This window comes from Ceratotherium simum, chromosome 1, assembly GCF_057802395.1.
Source record: "Ceratotherium simum simum isolate JZ-2026a chromosome 1, ASM5780239v1, whole genome shotgun sequence".
Lineage (NCBI taxonomy): Eukaryota > Metazoa > Chordata > Mammalia > Perissodactyla > Rhinocerotidae > Ceratotherium > Ceratotherium simum.
In genome coordinates this window covers 19,574,324-19,590,918 of record NC_141900.1, presented here as the reverse complement: position 1 = coordinate 19,590,918, position 16,595 = coordinate 19,574,324, and the positions used below count along the sequence as shown (strand labels likewise).

The 16,595-nt window shown below is 46.0% G+C and overlaps 1 protein-coding gene across 1 annotated transcript in view; it reads left to right on the top strand.

Annotated features, from left to right (window-relative positions):
* The window catches only part of CDHR3 (cadherin related family member 3), a 58,797-nt gene that overhangs the window by 39,106 nt on the left and 3,096 nt on the right, over positions 1-16,595 (top strand). Inside the window, 9 exon segments of the mRNA XM_087434795.1 lie at positions 2,265-2,436; positions 3,723-3,825; positions 4,726-4,824; positions 6,296-6,522; positions 8,555-8,726; positions 10,251-10,501; positions 12,358-12,539; positions 14,576-14,589; positions 16,069-16,100. Coding sequence (XP_087290921.1) covers positions 2,265-2,436; positions 3,723-3,825; positions 4,726-4,824; positions 6,296-6,522; positions 8,555-8,726; positions 10,251-10,501; positions 12,358-12,539; positions 14,576-14,589; positions 16,069-16,100 — 1,252 coding nt within the window.

Below are 16,595 nucleotides of genomic sequence, written 5' to 3'. Positions count from 1 at the left end.
GGTGGGTGGAAATGTTCTAGTCTTCAGAAGGTTTGGCTAGGGCACTGGGGAGTCCAGGAGCCAAAGTCAGCTGTCACAGCACAGGAATGAGCCAGCCTTAGTATCTGCCACGCCCAGTCATTGGCACACAGCTGCACTGCAAACATAGGGATTTCAGAGCACAGCTGCTGGGGTCTGTGGCCAATTATGTTCTCGTGGTTGAAGGTCTTCCAGGCACATTCTCATGGCAGCCACAGTATATTTTTGTAAGAAATTCTGTTCAAGATAAAACGTGATTGAGGTAGGTAGCAAAATAAAACAAAACAAAAATACAGCCACAGATTCCTCCCTGCCCGTACCCATGCCCCTTTGCAATGTGATTTTGCCACTGCTCCCATCGAGAGATGGGCTGCTCCTTCTACTCCTTGAATCTGGACTTGACCACATCAATTGCTTTGGCCACTGGGACATTCACAAACACGGCACAGCAGAGGCCTAAGAGGTGTGTGTGCATTGGGACTTGCCCTCTTTTGCTACTTTTGGAAATCTGAGGCCTCCACATGAAGAACCTGGACTAGTCTCCTGGAGGATGAGAGACAACATGAAGCTGAGACCAGCCACCTTCCTAGCACCAGACATGTGCGTGAGACCATCCCAGACCATTCAGCCCCAGCTGAGCTGCCGGTGACCACAGAGACCAGCCAAGGTGGACTAGAACAAAAAGAACTGATGGGGGGCCAGCGCCAGGGCCTAGTGGTTGAGTTTGGTACACTCCGCCTTAGCAGCCCGGGTTCAGTTCCTGGGCGCGGACCTACACCACTTGTCTATCAGTGGCCATGCTGTGGCGGTGACCCACACACAAAATAGAGGAAGATTGGCACAAGTGTTGCCTCAGGGTGAATCTTCCTCAAGCAAAAAGAGGAAAATTGGCAACAGATGTTAGCTCAGGGCAAATCTTCCTCAGCAAAAAAAGAAAAGAACTGATAGATAACCCTTAATATTGTAAGAAATAATAAATGCCTGTTATTTGAAGCCACTAAGTTTTGGGCTGGTTTGTTATGTAGCAAAAGTTAACTGAAATGATTTATATCCATTTATAGATGGAAAAACTGAAACTTGGAGACGTGATAAAGTCCCTTATTGAACTGAAGCCCAGAGGTATCAATCACTCTTCCTCCGAGTCTCCCACACTAAACTGGGCTTGACCAGAGGACTCTGATTTGGGGGCAGTTTTACTCATTTGTGCTATTTGCCTAGACCCTGGAGTCAACTGAGATTGACATTGAGGTTATTCAACCCTTAATAAACCTCCACTGCATGAATAATACTAAGGTGTTAGGAGGCCCTTCTGTGACATTGAAGCCGTTAGAACACAAGTTGAGGAGTTCCCAATCTTCAAGGCTTGGGAGGTGAGGGATGCAGGAGCACAGGGATTTCCCCTAACCAGATTATAAACTCCTGCAGGCAGGGGCAGAGGTTATATTTCTCTTATATTTTTCTTCACTACTATGCTGGTCTCATAAGCTACCATTCACTCGTTCAACAAATATATATTGAGCACGCCAAGAACAAAGCAGACGAAGATCCCTGTCCTCATGGAGCTTACATTCTAGGGGGAATGGGCGATGAACAGGATAAATAATAAGTAAACTATATAGTATAATGGAAAATGATGAGTGCTAAGAATTAAAAATAACGGGGGCACAGGAGAGGGAGCAGTGGGCAGGGGTCACTGACATTTTAGATAGGGTACCCAGGGTCGCCTCCTGAGAAGGTGACATTTGATTAGAGACTAAAGAAAGTGAAAGAGCAAGCCTTATGAATATTTGTGGGAAGAGCCTTGCACAGTAGGTGGAATGGCCCTGAGGCCAGGGCCTGGGGGGTGTTCAAGGAACACCAGGAGGCCAGAAGGGCAGGAGTGGAGTGAACAAGGAGAGGAGTCGGGAAGAGATGGGTTCAGACAGATAAGGTCAGGGGTGGGGGGGTGCACATGAAAAGGGGTCCTGTGGATCAAAGTCAGGACTTTGAGTGAAATGAGGAGCCATTTGGGATTTAGGAACAGAGGAGCGACGTGATCTGACATTTTAACAGGACTCCTCTGGCTGCTGTGTTAAGAATAGTCTGGAAGGAGGCAAGGGCAGAGCAGGGACACCAGGTCACTGCAATAACCACGGACTTGCTCTGAATTGAGATTAAAGCAGAGGAGTCTAGCCCAGGGCGTGTGTTAGAAGGAACACTCCATCGCCATTTGTCAGGGAGAATATTGAATCGTGTCTTTTTGCCAGCATTATGGTGTCTGAAAGGGCAGCCAAGGGGACGTTGCTTCTGGACCTGAACAAGTTCTGCTTTGATGATGACAGTGAAGCACCAAACAACCAATTCAACTTCACCACGCCATCTGGAGTGGGGAGCAGCGGCCGGTTTTTACAGGATCCAGCTGGCTCTGGGAAAATTGTGGTCAGTTAACGGTCATTGCATCATTGAAAGGGCATGGGGGAAGCTGGTCTAACAGGCATAGTGCTTTTGCTGCCCCACAGAGAGAAATTTCCAAGGTACCTCCCTCTCCGAGCGACTGTAACTGACAGACTTCAGAGTGACTCTGTTGTTCTCGTTTGCTCTTTATTTTACCCAAGTTCTGGGAACCGTTTGTTATGCACGGTTGTGCCTGGGGTGCTAAGGACTGGATTCTTTCTTGCACAGCTGGCAGTTTGCATGCCTGTTTAGCTGCCTCTACGGTCACGTTAGTGCCCTCTGGGCTCCAGCACTTCTGTTTATTTGAGCGCTCATTCCTGGCCACGGGAGGTGTGAGGTGAGAGAAAGCAGGGCCAGGGCGGTGAGTGTGTCTTGCTGAATTCAGTGTCGTCGAACCGCTGGAGGCCCCGAGGAGACTGAGAAATGAGGCTGAGTGGGTACCCCCACTCCACAGCCCAGCCACAAGGGCAACAGCAGAGTTGGAAGAAGGATGGGCATAAAGGGCGGGTCTCAAAGGGCTATGTGAGACCTTTACCTCCAGGGTTCCTGCTGGAGGGTGGTGGGGAAGGAGGAGAGGAAAGTGGAAGGGCAGAGGAGGTGGGTGGGTCTTGGAGGAGGGTGTCTTGGGAGGGGGGGTCTGCATCAAAGATAAAGCCTCAGGGAGGAGAGCGAGCAGCCCCCTGGGCATCCTCTCACCACCTCCTTCTCCGCCTCCCATCCCAGGCCCTTCTTCAATCCCCAAGAGAGTTTTAGCAATTTTATTCATAGTGTCATCTTAAAAATAATTTCTATTTTGTTCTGTTTAGAAAATTAATACATGTTCCCTGTAGAAAACACAGAAAAGCATTACCATTCAGTGATAACTACTATTAACATTGTGACATATTTCCTCCCTCTGCATAAATTTTATGTATATTCTGTATATATATGCATAAGTATTTTAAATGATGGAAATATCCCTGCATATAGGATTCTATGTTGTGCTTCTCTTCAACTAACCTGAAGTCTTAAGCCTAAGCAGTTGGGCAATAGTGCTCAATGGACATCTTTAAACATAAAATTTCTCTCTCCTGATAAATTCTTTCGAATAAATTCTCTAGCAGTGAGCAAAGGTATGGACATAACTTTTTAAAGCTCCTCCTATGGGCAAAATGCTTTCCAGAAAAGTTTTGCAATTTACATACCCGATAACAGTGTATGAAAATGTCTTTGTCAGTTCAATGAAAAGGATTGTTTATTCTGTGTAATGTGATATCTCTGCTTGAATCTAGTTGGTTGGTGATCTAGATTATGAAAATCCAAGTAACCTAGCAGCCAGCAGTAAACACACGGTGATAATCCAGGTGCAGGGTGTTGCCCCTCCTTACTACAAAAGCAAGTATCATTCTGATTTATTTCATGAAGCATCTTCCTTGAGTAGCAACAACTAAACTGTGCTAGGCAATACTTGGTGCTGGACTAGGGATTTGTGTTCAAAAGGAGACTTCAAAAAACCCAAACACTTAGGAATCAGCCCAGCCTTCTCCTGTCCTTCACCAAGCACATTTATTCAATCTCCAAGTCCTTTCTTCTCTGTCACCTCTTAAAATCTCTGGGATCTGCTGCCTGCCCCCGCCCTGCACCCGCATCCCACTTGCACTGCTCTAATGCAGAACCTCCTCTTTCTCAGCTGAATTACAACACCAAGAGTCTTTTAAGGGGCTTTCTGCCTGCCTGTCGTCTTGCCCCCTTCCAAGCATCCTCCACATTTCTGACAGTGATTTTCAGGAAATCCAAATGCCATCATATTACTTCTTTGCTTAAAGCCCTTGAGTGTCTCCCCATAGCTGTCAAGTTTAAGTTTAAACTCTTTGGCTTGGCACACAAGGACTTTTCACCATCTGGCCCCTGCCTAGTTCTCTAGCTTCAGCTCCCATTGCTTGCCTCTAAGCCCCGTTTTTTTTCAACTAGGCAAATAGCTTGCGGTTTTCCTGAGTGAATCACGTGGTTTTATACCTTGGTATCCTTGCACGTGTCTAGACCGCCCCCCATTCCACCATTGCCCCATTTGTCCAGCTCTAAGTACCTTTGTAAGGCTCAGCTTGCACTTCCTCCAGCTTCTCTAGTGACGTGTTCATCAAAAGGCAACTACCGTAAGCACCAGGCCTTAGTCATCTTGTATCTCCTATGTTTCGCACAGAGCCTGGTATACAGAAGACGCTTTAAAAATATTGAATAAATGAATGAATGAGAATAGAATGTTGCTATTTACTTTTTTTCTATTTCCATTTTTAGATAAGATCTACATTTATATCCTAACAACCCCAGAAAATGAGTTTCCTCTTGTCTTTGACAGGCTGTCCTATGTATCTAACGTGTCAGAATCAAGCCCAGGTAAGTATCAGACGAGCCCCAGACCCCAGTGCTTGATAGACCCCTCCATCCAGGTGCACGTTCGTGGAGGGCAGCTCCCTTGCCGATGCCCAAAGCGAGTTTTGCACAGCGATTCCTGGCCGAGTCATGTTTGTTGCATCTCTTATTTCCTTTCAAATTGTCCTCAGTGCTGAGGGACACTTCAGGTGAAATGTAGATTTTGAAAGCAGCTGATTAAACTGCATCTCTCTGCGCCTGATTGCTTCCTTGTCTGTGGGCCGGATTCCGCTCATCCTCTCTTTGGTAGCCTGTTTTCCATGGTCTCCACGGTGGTTTTTATCCAGCTCACTCAGAGAATTGAAATTTAAAAATAAGGACAGGTTTCCCATTTCTAGATTTCCTTCATTTAAAAACAAAATAAAGACATTTGCTCTCTCCCTTAGTAGGATTCACTGGAGCCTCTCCTACGCCCTTTATATCCCCTTGATCTGGGCAGGCTCTGCCCCGTTAGCGGAGACCCCTCACCTCATTTCCGGCTTCTGTTCCCCCAGCTCTCCCGGTCAGAAGGTGGTCCTGTTAACTCTGGTATAATCAGATGTCACCACAGCTTTTGATTCTTTTACATGGATACTTCTTCTTTTTCTATGTTAAACAAGTAAGCAAACAAACCCAAAACGCTCCCTCTAAAATGATCCCCTCCCCATTTTATTCTCTCTCTTTATGACAGTCTGCATTTCCTGACATTAAGCTTTAAACAAAGCACAAAAAGAGGGTCCAAAGAAAGTGCTTTTAATTCCTTATGTCTTACCCGGTAAATAACAAATGCAGTGGGAATCTGCTTCTTATGAATTCACAGAGCTTACTGCAGTTATTAAGCATGAATTTGGGGCCCAGCCCTTAGTGCTGCGGCTATATAGTCGAACAAGAGAAGGTTCCTGCCCTGGAGAAGTGTGATTTACGAGAAAGAACTTCTTCAAATCGAGCAAGCCGGATCTCCAGCAGCCCCACCAACAAGATTTGTAAAATAAGCAAAATGGAACAGTGCTGAAAAATCTATACTCTGTAATCATCAGTTACTAAACCTTTAAAAAATTGTTTATTTTTCATCTTGTTTGTAAGAGCAGTTCATGCTCATTATAGAAAATTTGAAAAATACAAAAGACTTTTAGACAATACTGCTGCAAAAAGGTGTGTGAAGATGTTCTTTGCAGTGTTGTTTATGATCACATAATAATTGGCATGCTTGGAGTCTATATCAAGACATGAATTGTCTTTCACATCTCCCAGTACTGCTTGGATCATAGGGCCAGTTACCTAGTGAGTGCTCATTAGAGTAATTTAAATTTAATAGAATTGAAGATATAAAACACAGAGTTTGAACAGCAAAGAGGACTCCAAATGTCTTTCTGCCCATGGCAGTGAGAATGTCTGCTCTTGGGTCCTCCCTGCACCCCCAAAAGCAGGACTAATCTCAGGTACTTGATTCTTCCAGCTAGAACCTGGGTTGGACAGGTACAAGCGACTGATAAAGACCTCCCCCAGCGCAGCATCGTGTACTCCATCTCCACCTGGGGGGCCAGCCGCCAGTACCCAAATGTATTTTGGATTAATCCTAAAACGGGAGAACTTCAGCTGGTGACTAAAGTGGACTACGAAACAATCCCCATCTATATTCTCAGAATCCAGGCCACCAACAGCAAGGACACGAGCTCAGTCACTGTGAGTGGGGCTGTTTGGTGCATTCACACCAGCCTGACTGGTTGACTTAGGGTCTGTCTGGCACCCTCCAGGTGTGGCCGTAGCAATAAGGAATCTTAACAGGGCACATCCTGCAGATGTGATAGGAAATGACTGGTGGTGTCCAGGACAGCACAATGGGACACACATTCGGGTGCCCAGGAAATAAAGATTGACATCTGTAGGCCCAAATTTGTGGATGACTGCGAAGAGGCTGAGACTGATGGCCAGGTGGTGGAATATTGCCGCTCTGTGGGACAAGTTTCCTCCCGTTGCCCTTTACATGTCCCTTTGCTTTTGCAGTGGGCTGGTGGTGAGATACACCTGCCAGAAGTGGGCTTTGGTTTCATAGTTCTGCATTCCCCCCGCAAGAGCAATTTTGCCATGTTCCTACCCTACCTCCATCACCCCAGAAGGCGTAGATCTTAAAGTGATATGGCTTGGCCCAGGGCTACTGTTTCTCAACCTTTGATGCTGAGAATCTGGTTAAATGCAGATGTGAGTCAGCAGGTCTGAGTAGGGCCCAAGAATCTGCATTTCTAACATGCTTCCCAGTGGTGCTGATGCAGCTGCTCCACATCCACGCTTTGAGTAGCAAGGATGTAACAGGTCTGTGCTGTCAGTGGTTACGATAATCTGGGGGTAATATGATGGCCACAAAGACAGAACTATGTCTCGGTCTTTCCCATTAGTAAAGTGACAAAGCATAAGGCAAAATGAACTCTTAGCTGGCGGCAGGGAGCCCTGTGTGGTAGAGACAATGACTGGTTCAGAGTCAGGAGACAGAGTTCATTTCTCAACTTTGATCCCAGTTTTCCAAGTCAGTCTGAGCAATGCTAATCTTTGTGTCCCAATTTCTGTCTCTTAAATGGAGAGTCACCTGATAACCCAGCACCTGAATAGTCCAGTTCCTCTCATGACTTGCTTTGAATTAATGGGACGATGCTTTTAATGATGTGGAAGCTTGGCATTGCTAGCCGAGAAAGAGATGTGCTAAGTTGGAGATAATTGTAGTGGTTGTTAGGCTGGGTTTTTGAGAAAAATGAATGGACTCCACTTTGGGAGCTAACTAGAGTGAACATTTCAATTTATTCCTGGGCTCAGAAATAGCTGAAATCCCCAAATTTCAAAGGTAGAATGAATACAACTCAAATTCATGGGCTTTTAAAAAGGGTGATGATCATGTAAGTCCCTTTCAGGGCTGCCATTCTATGATTCTGTGCTGGCAGGCGTCCCTGTCCGGATTCCAATTCACCAGGTATAAAAGGCACGATGAAAGAGAAGAGGCTACCGCTGCCTGTGGCAGGTTAGTGCCACCAGCTTCATGCAGGGCTAATGGCCTAGGTTACAGATGAAATCCTGGCTGAGCCAGGTGGACTCCCATCCCAGTGGTTCTCAACCCTGGCTGCGTATTAGAGTCAGCTGGGAACATAAAAAAAGTGCTTGGGCCCCACCCTCCAGCGAGTCTGATTCATTTGGTCTGGAGTGGGCCTGAGAAAGTAGAGGCAAGGTTGAGAACCATTGCTGTATATTCCAAAGTTAAAGACGGAACTTCCAATTCACAAGGACAGCAAGCAAGGAAGTATGGGGGGGTCACCATAAATCCATAATCATTACTGGAAAAACAACTCAGCATCATCTGGGCATGAGCCCATGCGTCTAGGTGCAGGTGTGTGGGGTATGTGAATGTATACTTATGTAATACACACGCATGTGCACACACACCCACACGTGTACACACAGAGTACAGAAGTTGGTAGCATAGGACTTGGAGTAGGACAGACCTGAGTTGAAATCCCAGCTCTGCCACTCACCAGCTGAATGGCCTTGGGTCAACGATCTAATCTCTCTAAGCCTCAGCTTCCTCACCTGTGAAATGGGAACAGTCATGTTATCTATCTCAGGTGAGGTTAAATGAGCTCTTCCATAAAAAAGCACACAGCCTGGTGCTGGCATACAGTGAATACTGGTTAAGTTTTAGCTGTTAACACTGGTTGTCGTCTTGCTGCTCTAGGTTACTGTGAACGTCCTTGAAAAAAATGATGAAAAGCCAATTTGTACCCCAAACTCTTATTTCCTGGCCATCCCAGTGGATCTGAAAGTTGGCACAAATATTCAGAATTTCAAGCTGACGTGTACCGACCTTGATTCCAGCCCCAGGTCTTTTCGGTACTCCATTGGCCCAGGTACGGAATTTGATATCCACAGTCTTGGCCTGGCTCTTGGTGCTGGAGGCCTTAGCAGCTGTTTAGAGAGGATGGGGCGGATCTGTGCTCACATCCTGAGTGGGGCACAGTGTGTGGTGGGCGTATTTTGAATGAGGAGAGCTGGGGTGAGGAGTCTAACGGTCCCGTGCCTCCCAGGCCTCTTGTCTTCCCCTTCTCCTCACCCAGCTCTTTCCAGAGTCCCATACAAGGCTGCCCAGAGGCCCAAGGAAGGGGGAGTCCCGTTGATAATGACTCCCCCCAAACTCCCAGACTGTCGTATAATTCATGAATCACATTAGTGTAGTTAAAAAATTTTTTTTAGTCCAACTGCTCAACCACCTCTTTTCCTGAAAGCTTGTGGTGGGGGCAGGGACTCCCAGTCCTCTATCTGGATAATAATAGATTAAATAGATTAAGTGCATTTTGAAACGTGTCCTCAGGAATTCTCTTCTGCTCCATTCATTTTCTCTCTTTAAAAATATACCATTGTGGGGGGAAAAAAAGAGCACCCTCAATGGAAATTAGACCAAAATAGCTCATCTAATGAAGTGCTGAGGCCAGAGATTTAAACCCAAACAAGCAGAGCAATTCCATGTGAAAGAGTGAAAATCCATCTTGGCTGCCTGCTGAGCCCTGGCAGAGCAGGAACTCGAACAGTAGGAAGCCTCTTGAGCTGGCTGTGTCACAAAACCCAGGGGCAGAGACGGCCTCGAGACTGCAGTGGCAGAAGATGGAAATAATCCATGCTGAGAACCCTCAGGCCTCTATGAAGTGCTTCGCTGCTAAGGGAGTAAAAGTGGCATCATCTCCTGCTCCGTTTACTGGTTTTCAGTCGGTAATGAGTCTGGAGCCACCGGAGGAATGAGCAAGGGCTGCTGGGACGGGCAGCCTCTCTGCCCTGGCCTCCCTAAGCTGTGAGCCTTGAACCATAACAGGCTCAGGGGGAGAGGGAGAGGATGGATTCGAGGAGATCTGGGACTATAATCCCTGCAAAGCCAGGAGGCACCTTCCTTTGGGGGGACCAGGGACGTCTGTTACCAGTGTGACCAGCCAGGTTCCACGGAAGGCGTGGAATGAACTTGGCCTATGGCTATGGATGTGGCCCACTCTACCCTCTTGCTGCCCACTCATTGGTCTGAGGGTGAGTTACATGTTGTTACCAAATAAATGCTGGATGATAAGGATTGGCTAGAGAGGCTGTGCCAGGATTATGAAATCTCTCTGCCTGATGCTCAGCAAGATGGCGGCCATTCTCCCGGGACAGATGTGCTGTTGTCCTTTTCTACTCTCATCCTTGTTGCAGCCTGTGAGCAAGAGTTTCTTTGTACTAATGAAATCTCTGGTGCAGTTAAGGCTGATATCATAGCCCTGGTGCCTCAGACACAGTCTACACCTGCAGTGTGGATGTTTGCATAAAGGACTGAGTGCAGTTTTCTCTTAAACCTTTATTTCTCACTCTCTTTTCTTCCTTTGCCCAAAATCCTTGTATCAAATCTCATTTAGGCAACATCAACAGTCATTTCACCTTCTCTCCCAATGCTGGGTCCAATGTTACACGCCTGCTCCTTGCAACTCGCTTTGACTACACTGGTGGGCTTGATGAGATCTGGGACTACAAACTGGTAGTCTACCTAACTGATGACAACTTGCTGTCCGGCAGGAAGAAAGCTGAGGCTCTTGTTGAAACAGGGACTGTGACACTGAATGTTAGCGTCATTCCTTACCCAACCACGATTGTCACCACAACCCCCAGGGTAAGGGCTTTGGAACCTGGACTCCCCAGTTACATCCCTTGTGATTAACGTCGGTGGAGCCCTTTGACCCAGGAGAAATGTGGGATGGACTGAAAAAGAGTTGAGATAGTAGGATGTTGCCAGGAATGGCAACCATGGGCTGGAGTGGAGTCACTGGGTGGTAGATAAAGATCTGGGTGAGACCTTGGATTTGTAGAACCATTAACTTCCTCTTCTGGTAAATGAGGGTGTGCATTGATGCAGGGGCTTTGATAGATCAGGTAGTCACCACCTATGGTGCTTGTGGCACAGGAGCCAATTTTCATGGGCACGTGGCCAGTTGCTACCTTCACAACCTCTTCTCTGCTTGCTCTTAAGAGCCATTGCAAGTCAAAGTCCATGAAAGCAGGTAGCTGCCAGGTGCTCGTCTCCACTTCTTTTGAAGAGTCACCATGTACCAATCTGTACCCTACTCCCCATCTCCACTCCAAAAAATTCATTTATTCAATCTACAAATATTTAATACCTATAATATGTCAATCACTTTAGTGAGCAAGTCCAAAATGATCTCTGCTTTCATGGAACTTATAGTATAGGTCAGTGGTTCTCAAAGAGTGGTCCCCAGAGCATCAGCATCACCTGGAAATTTGTTAGAAATGCAGATCCCCAGGCCCACTCCAGAATCTTAAAGTTATACCTCACCCAACCATGATCATCACCATAATCTCCCTGGAAGGATGCTAGAACCCCAACTACATCCCCAGACCTACTAGATCAGAAACTCTGGGTGCAGGGCCCAGCAATCTGTGTTTTTAATAAGACTTCCAGGGGATTCTGATGTGTGCTGAAGTTTGAGAGCCACTGATCTTGAAGGGGAGACAGGTTTCAAACAAGTATGCAAATTAATAAAATAGCTAAAGATGTGGTAAATGGTAGGAAGACAATAAGCAGGTGCCATAATAGAATCAGAGTGGTGAAGGAAGGGAGAGTCTTGGAATCTGACAACAGGGTTATCTCTCCCTGCTCCTTGGGGGAATGGCTTATATTTGTGCTGACTCTTTTGTCCTCTTTCCTCCTGCTCCTAGTGAAAGCTGTGCCCTTGGTCAGCAGCCCCATACTTGCAGTATGCCAGAGGAAAAGTAATCAGAAGCTTAGAAAGCTACCTATGGAAGGTGGTCAAACTCTGCTTCTCAGAGTCTTACCAAGTTAACGTTCATCTCCCATGTGCTTGAGTCAGTATTACCTCAGTGAATGGAGGCATAAGGCAACCCTGAGGGCTTTTAGTTGTGGTAGAAGCCAGTAGGCTCCCCTAAGTAAGGAACTGCCACCTTTCTGGGGCTTCCAACATGACCCAACTGAGACGTCTCCAATCCTGAAATCTCTGTGACTTGTTTGTTATCTGTCTCCTGCTCTAGGCAGAAATGCTGAACTTGAGGTTTCACTGTGTTATCAGCCCACTCATCTGGCAGTGCAGCTTGTAGTGAGTGAACACGGAAAAGCCTACAAAGTGTTAAAAAAAACAACTTTCATGGCTCATGCCTTCCCAGTGAGAGACAATGGCTATATTAGCCCCTGGGTTCTGCCATAATCTGGCAGGGAAAAAAGCCAATGGAATTTTTAGTTTTGGAGAAGGGGAAGAAAGAGGATGAAATTAGGCCTGGAGTTGCTTTTCAGTTCCCTGAATTTTCTGGGTTTTCGTTTAATGGATGTTTGGAAAGACTATAAATAAGGCGATGGGTTGAGGCAGCACGAACTATGAGCACACAGATGTTCAGTTTACAGAGCAAGAACAAAGAGCAGATACCCATCACCAAGAGGGAGTAATGATGTCAAAAATGCAACCACTCTCCACTCACCCTCCCCCTCTGTCATTCAAGCCCAGGGTCACCTACCAGATCCTGAGGAAAAATGTTTATGCTCCATCGGCATGGTATGTGCCTTTTGTCATCACTCTGGGATCCATATTGCTTCTGGGTCTCCTAGTGTCCCTGATCGTCTTCGTGGCCAAAGCCATTTATAGACACGGTCCCTGCAAGACTGGGAAGCACAAGAAGCCTCTGTAAGTTGCCAGTGGGCTGAGCCCTTTTCACCACTTCCTTTAGGTCACTGTTTCTGGTGATGTCAGGAGAAGGAAAGATAGAGAAGCAGGATTTCTCTACAGGGTAGAGAGGGTGTCTGGGGTGAAGGAAGGCAAAGGAGATGTGGGGGAAGGAATCCCAGCTCCTGTTGGTCCTGGTGGAGCCTCTTCATCACCTGCTGGGCCAGGTTCTCCCTGGCACTTGCCCTGTCTTGGTGACCTTGCCTTGGATAAAAGCTGCCGAAAAAAGCCTGGTGTGAGGAGTGATAGAATATGCTGTGCTTTTATAGGTAGAATATTTAAAGGAGGGAATGGAATTAGAGCAAGCACAAGAAACTGATGAGGGAATTAAGTTTTTGGCTCCAGTGACTCAATTGGGCTTTTGTGTGACTAAATAATCATTGTTCTTTTGCGTGTGGCCAGGATCCCTCTCTCTCAAGGGCTGTAAAAGTGGGCCTGTTTCCTCTCCCTCCTAATGTCACCTGCTCACTAATCAGCCTCTTATTGTGACACTCTGCTGAGTGTCTTTACTGGCTAAAGTGAGGTCCAAGAGTAAGTGAAGAGAGCACTGGATTGTTACAAGCTTCCCCCAGAGCCCGTTTCTTGAGTCTCAGTAGCTCCTACACTGAGAGCATCATGGTTATGAGCCTGGGCTTTGGAGGAAGACGAGGCCTGGATTCAAATCTTGGCTCTACTGTTTTCTAGGTATATGGCTTTGGGCAAATGACAACTTCTGTGAATCTCAATTTCCTTAGTTGAAAACTAAACAATTAAATGAGCAAATGCAAAGAGAGCACTTATCACTGTTCTTGACGTAGAATAAATGCTTCATACACTAGGTTTTTTATCTTGCTGCATTATTTTTCATGGCTGAGTCCCAGTGAGCTCAGGATTCTAGATTCCAAGTTTAGCTCCATGCCCAAGCATCTTGGGGTGTTGTATTGTCAGTTTTGGAATTTCTCACTGGCAAAAAGAAGGAGTGATAAGACTCGTCTGCCTTTTAAAGGTATTTTGAAGATTAGTACTGTCAAATAATTTAAAATGTAGGAATGAAAGACTATATAAAAGCATAAGGCATTAGCAGAAAGATGTGTATTGCCTTTTGCCATATTTATTGGGGAAGTTCGTTGCTATTGGCAACCTTGACTGCAAGGTGAGAAATCCTTGAGCATCTGCTGGAATTAAAAAAGGCATTTTTGTTTGGACTACTCACAAATTGATTTGAAAAAAAAATTGGCTCCAAAAGAGTGGCGCTTAAGCTTGTAAGGATGGTGGTGTTCGGTAATGGGATTTGGGCAGAAGTTCTTAAAGGAAGTAATCCAATAGACATCGCAACTCCCATTCAATTTATGGTTAAATGTTAAATACGCACCTTGAACCTGCTTGCTTTAACTTACATTCTAAATGTTTATTGTTTTCAACATGGCTGACTTAAAAAAGAAAAACTAGCTAGTAATTCAGACTCAGACCTGGGCTCTCTGGAAATTACTCGTACCATATGGCAGTCAACATTTGTCCAGTAGCAAAATAGAATAAAATTAGAGTCACAGAATTATAGAATCCCAGGTTATCATGGGAGGGGTCTTAGAGTCCAAGTCCAGTTCTTCATGTTACAAGAAACCAGGGTTTAATTGCCAGCCCTCGATCCTTCTGCTGTGAGCTAGGCCTTCTGCTCAGCTGGCTGCTGGGGAGAAAAATGGGCCAGGAAGTCTCGCAGGCCATCTGATTGGGGTGGTCATGCCCTCACCAGGCGTTGTCAGAGGAAATGTGTTCCCTGAAATTCTATAAAGGAATAGTTTTCAAACTTATCAAACTCCCAGAACCTCCTTAGTCCCAAACCAATATGGGCGCTCCTCTGTTTGGAGCAGGGGGGGATCCCAGCCTTCACTTTAGTCCCCATCTTTAATCAGCCCCTGAATCTCGAGGAACTCAGCTGCTCACAGGCCCCCGTATTGTCGTGTGTACAGTGCAGCATACTCTCAGGTTAATTCTTGTCCATCCCTTTTCTCCCCCCGTAGGGTGAAGAAAGGAGGTTGGTATGGTGCCTACTCCCTTTGTTTATTGATGTTGTTGTTGTTGTTTGCTTGCTCTGTTCTACTATATAAAAGGACTCCAGCTCGGCAAAGAATCAGGGTGCAATCCTGTCTTGGTGGGTTTTCAGCCGCATCATCCGTAGATGGAATGAAACAGCAGTCAGACATTAGCTTGAGAAAGGAAAGGGCCAGGTGATGGTGCCATTAGCCCATCAGATCTCTCATTTTGCCTGTTCCTGACCCAGAGTCACCTCCAATCAGCTCAGCTTGAGCACGTAGAGGTCCGCTCTGTGCCAAGTGGGACAGAAATGAAAAATTCTCCGTGGGTTAAACACAGACGCTATCTACTCTCTGCTCCACACGGAGGGGTGTGACCCCTCCTGAGGACAGCTAATGCTCTGTATTGGACAGATGCCTCTTTTTAAAGAACAAATGATACTTTATTCTCAGATTGTAATGGATTTGATCATTTTCACGGGTTACTTAGGTCAGGCTAGTTGGAAAGGGGGCTGTGCAGTCAGATGGGCCGGGAGAGCTGAATGCCTTCAGGGACGTTGGTGAATTGAGCAAGGGCCAGCTGAACAACTCCAAGCCTGAGGGGATGTCACCACCTGGCCGAAAGTTCTTCCCTCAAGGAGAATCCAGGCTGTGGGGAGAGACAGGACAAAGAATTGGAAAGTATGTTTTGAAAAAATGATAGCTTTAATCAGTCCTATCCACAGGTGTGTGTGTCTGTCATGCACAAGGCACGTCTAAGCAGGGTTAGAAATTTGACTATAATGGTTACTGATCATATCAAATGAGATGGTTTAATAAATGAGAGTTTCGTGGGGCCAGCCCAGAGGTGTAGTGGTTGGGTTCGCTTGCTCTGCTTCCGTGGCCCGGGGTGTGCGGGTCAGATCCTGGGTGCAGACCTACGCCGCTCATCAAGCCATGCTGTTGCAGTGTCTTACATACAAAATAGAGGAAGACTGGCACAGGTGTTAGCTTAGGGCCAATCTTCCTCACCACCACCACCAACAGCAAAAAAAAGTGCTACTCCAGTAAATGCACAAAATAAATAAATAAATGAGAGTTTCACAAACTATCTCCCACCTTAGTTACTTTTTAAAAAGCACACAAGGAATGGATGCAAAGCGTTGCCACATTATAATAAACAAATGTATCCATTCAATCTTGCTTTCTTACCTAGAAAACCATTTAAAAGCTAATTTCCTAGGTCCAGTAATAAAAACAAGCTGGAAAAAGTAAAAGAATTTTTAAAAATTTTGTGTATTATATCTATATGTGTGTGTGTATATGTATTTTTCTGAGAAGATGGAAAGCTGTCAACAAGCATGTCTACAGACAGAAAATTCTTTGCCATGTCTTCAATACTGATTTCAAAGCCTGTTTAAGAAATCTCATTGTGCGGGTAGAATTTTAAGGTCAATTTAGTGTCCAAGAAGCTTAACTTCTGCCTGTTCTATTCCCTGCAGAAAGGAAGAATACAGAGAAAGAAGTTGTGCTGGTGAGTACGGTTGGCCCCCGGGCACCTGGCTTGGGTGTGGGTGATCGGGGGCTCCCATCCCCCTCCCAGGCAGGCCCTGCCACCGCCTCATGAGGGTGTTTATCATTCAGAGAGATGCTGGTATTTGGCCACTGGAACAGATTGCTGTGTGACGAACTCCTCATAGAATTTGTTCCCTCCACTGAACATGTCTGCTGATATATTTGCAGAAGAACTGGATTTCATAAATATTGAATAGTGGTGTTTATTATCTCCACCAGCTCTCTAGGAAAGTGAGTTGAGGGAGAGGAGCTTAAAGACCAGAACTGGTGCTTCAGCCTTCAATGGGATTTATTTTTTCTCTGCTCTTCCTCAACCCTGCAGAAAAGTGATAGAGAAAGAACACGACTTGGGTCCAGGGTTGGCTCTGCCTGCCTGGCCTCATGACCTTGTGGACTCCCTCAGCCTCTTAAGCTTTAGATTCCTCATCTGTGGAATGGGAGCGAGAACACTTGC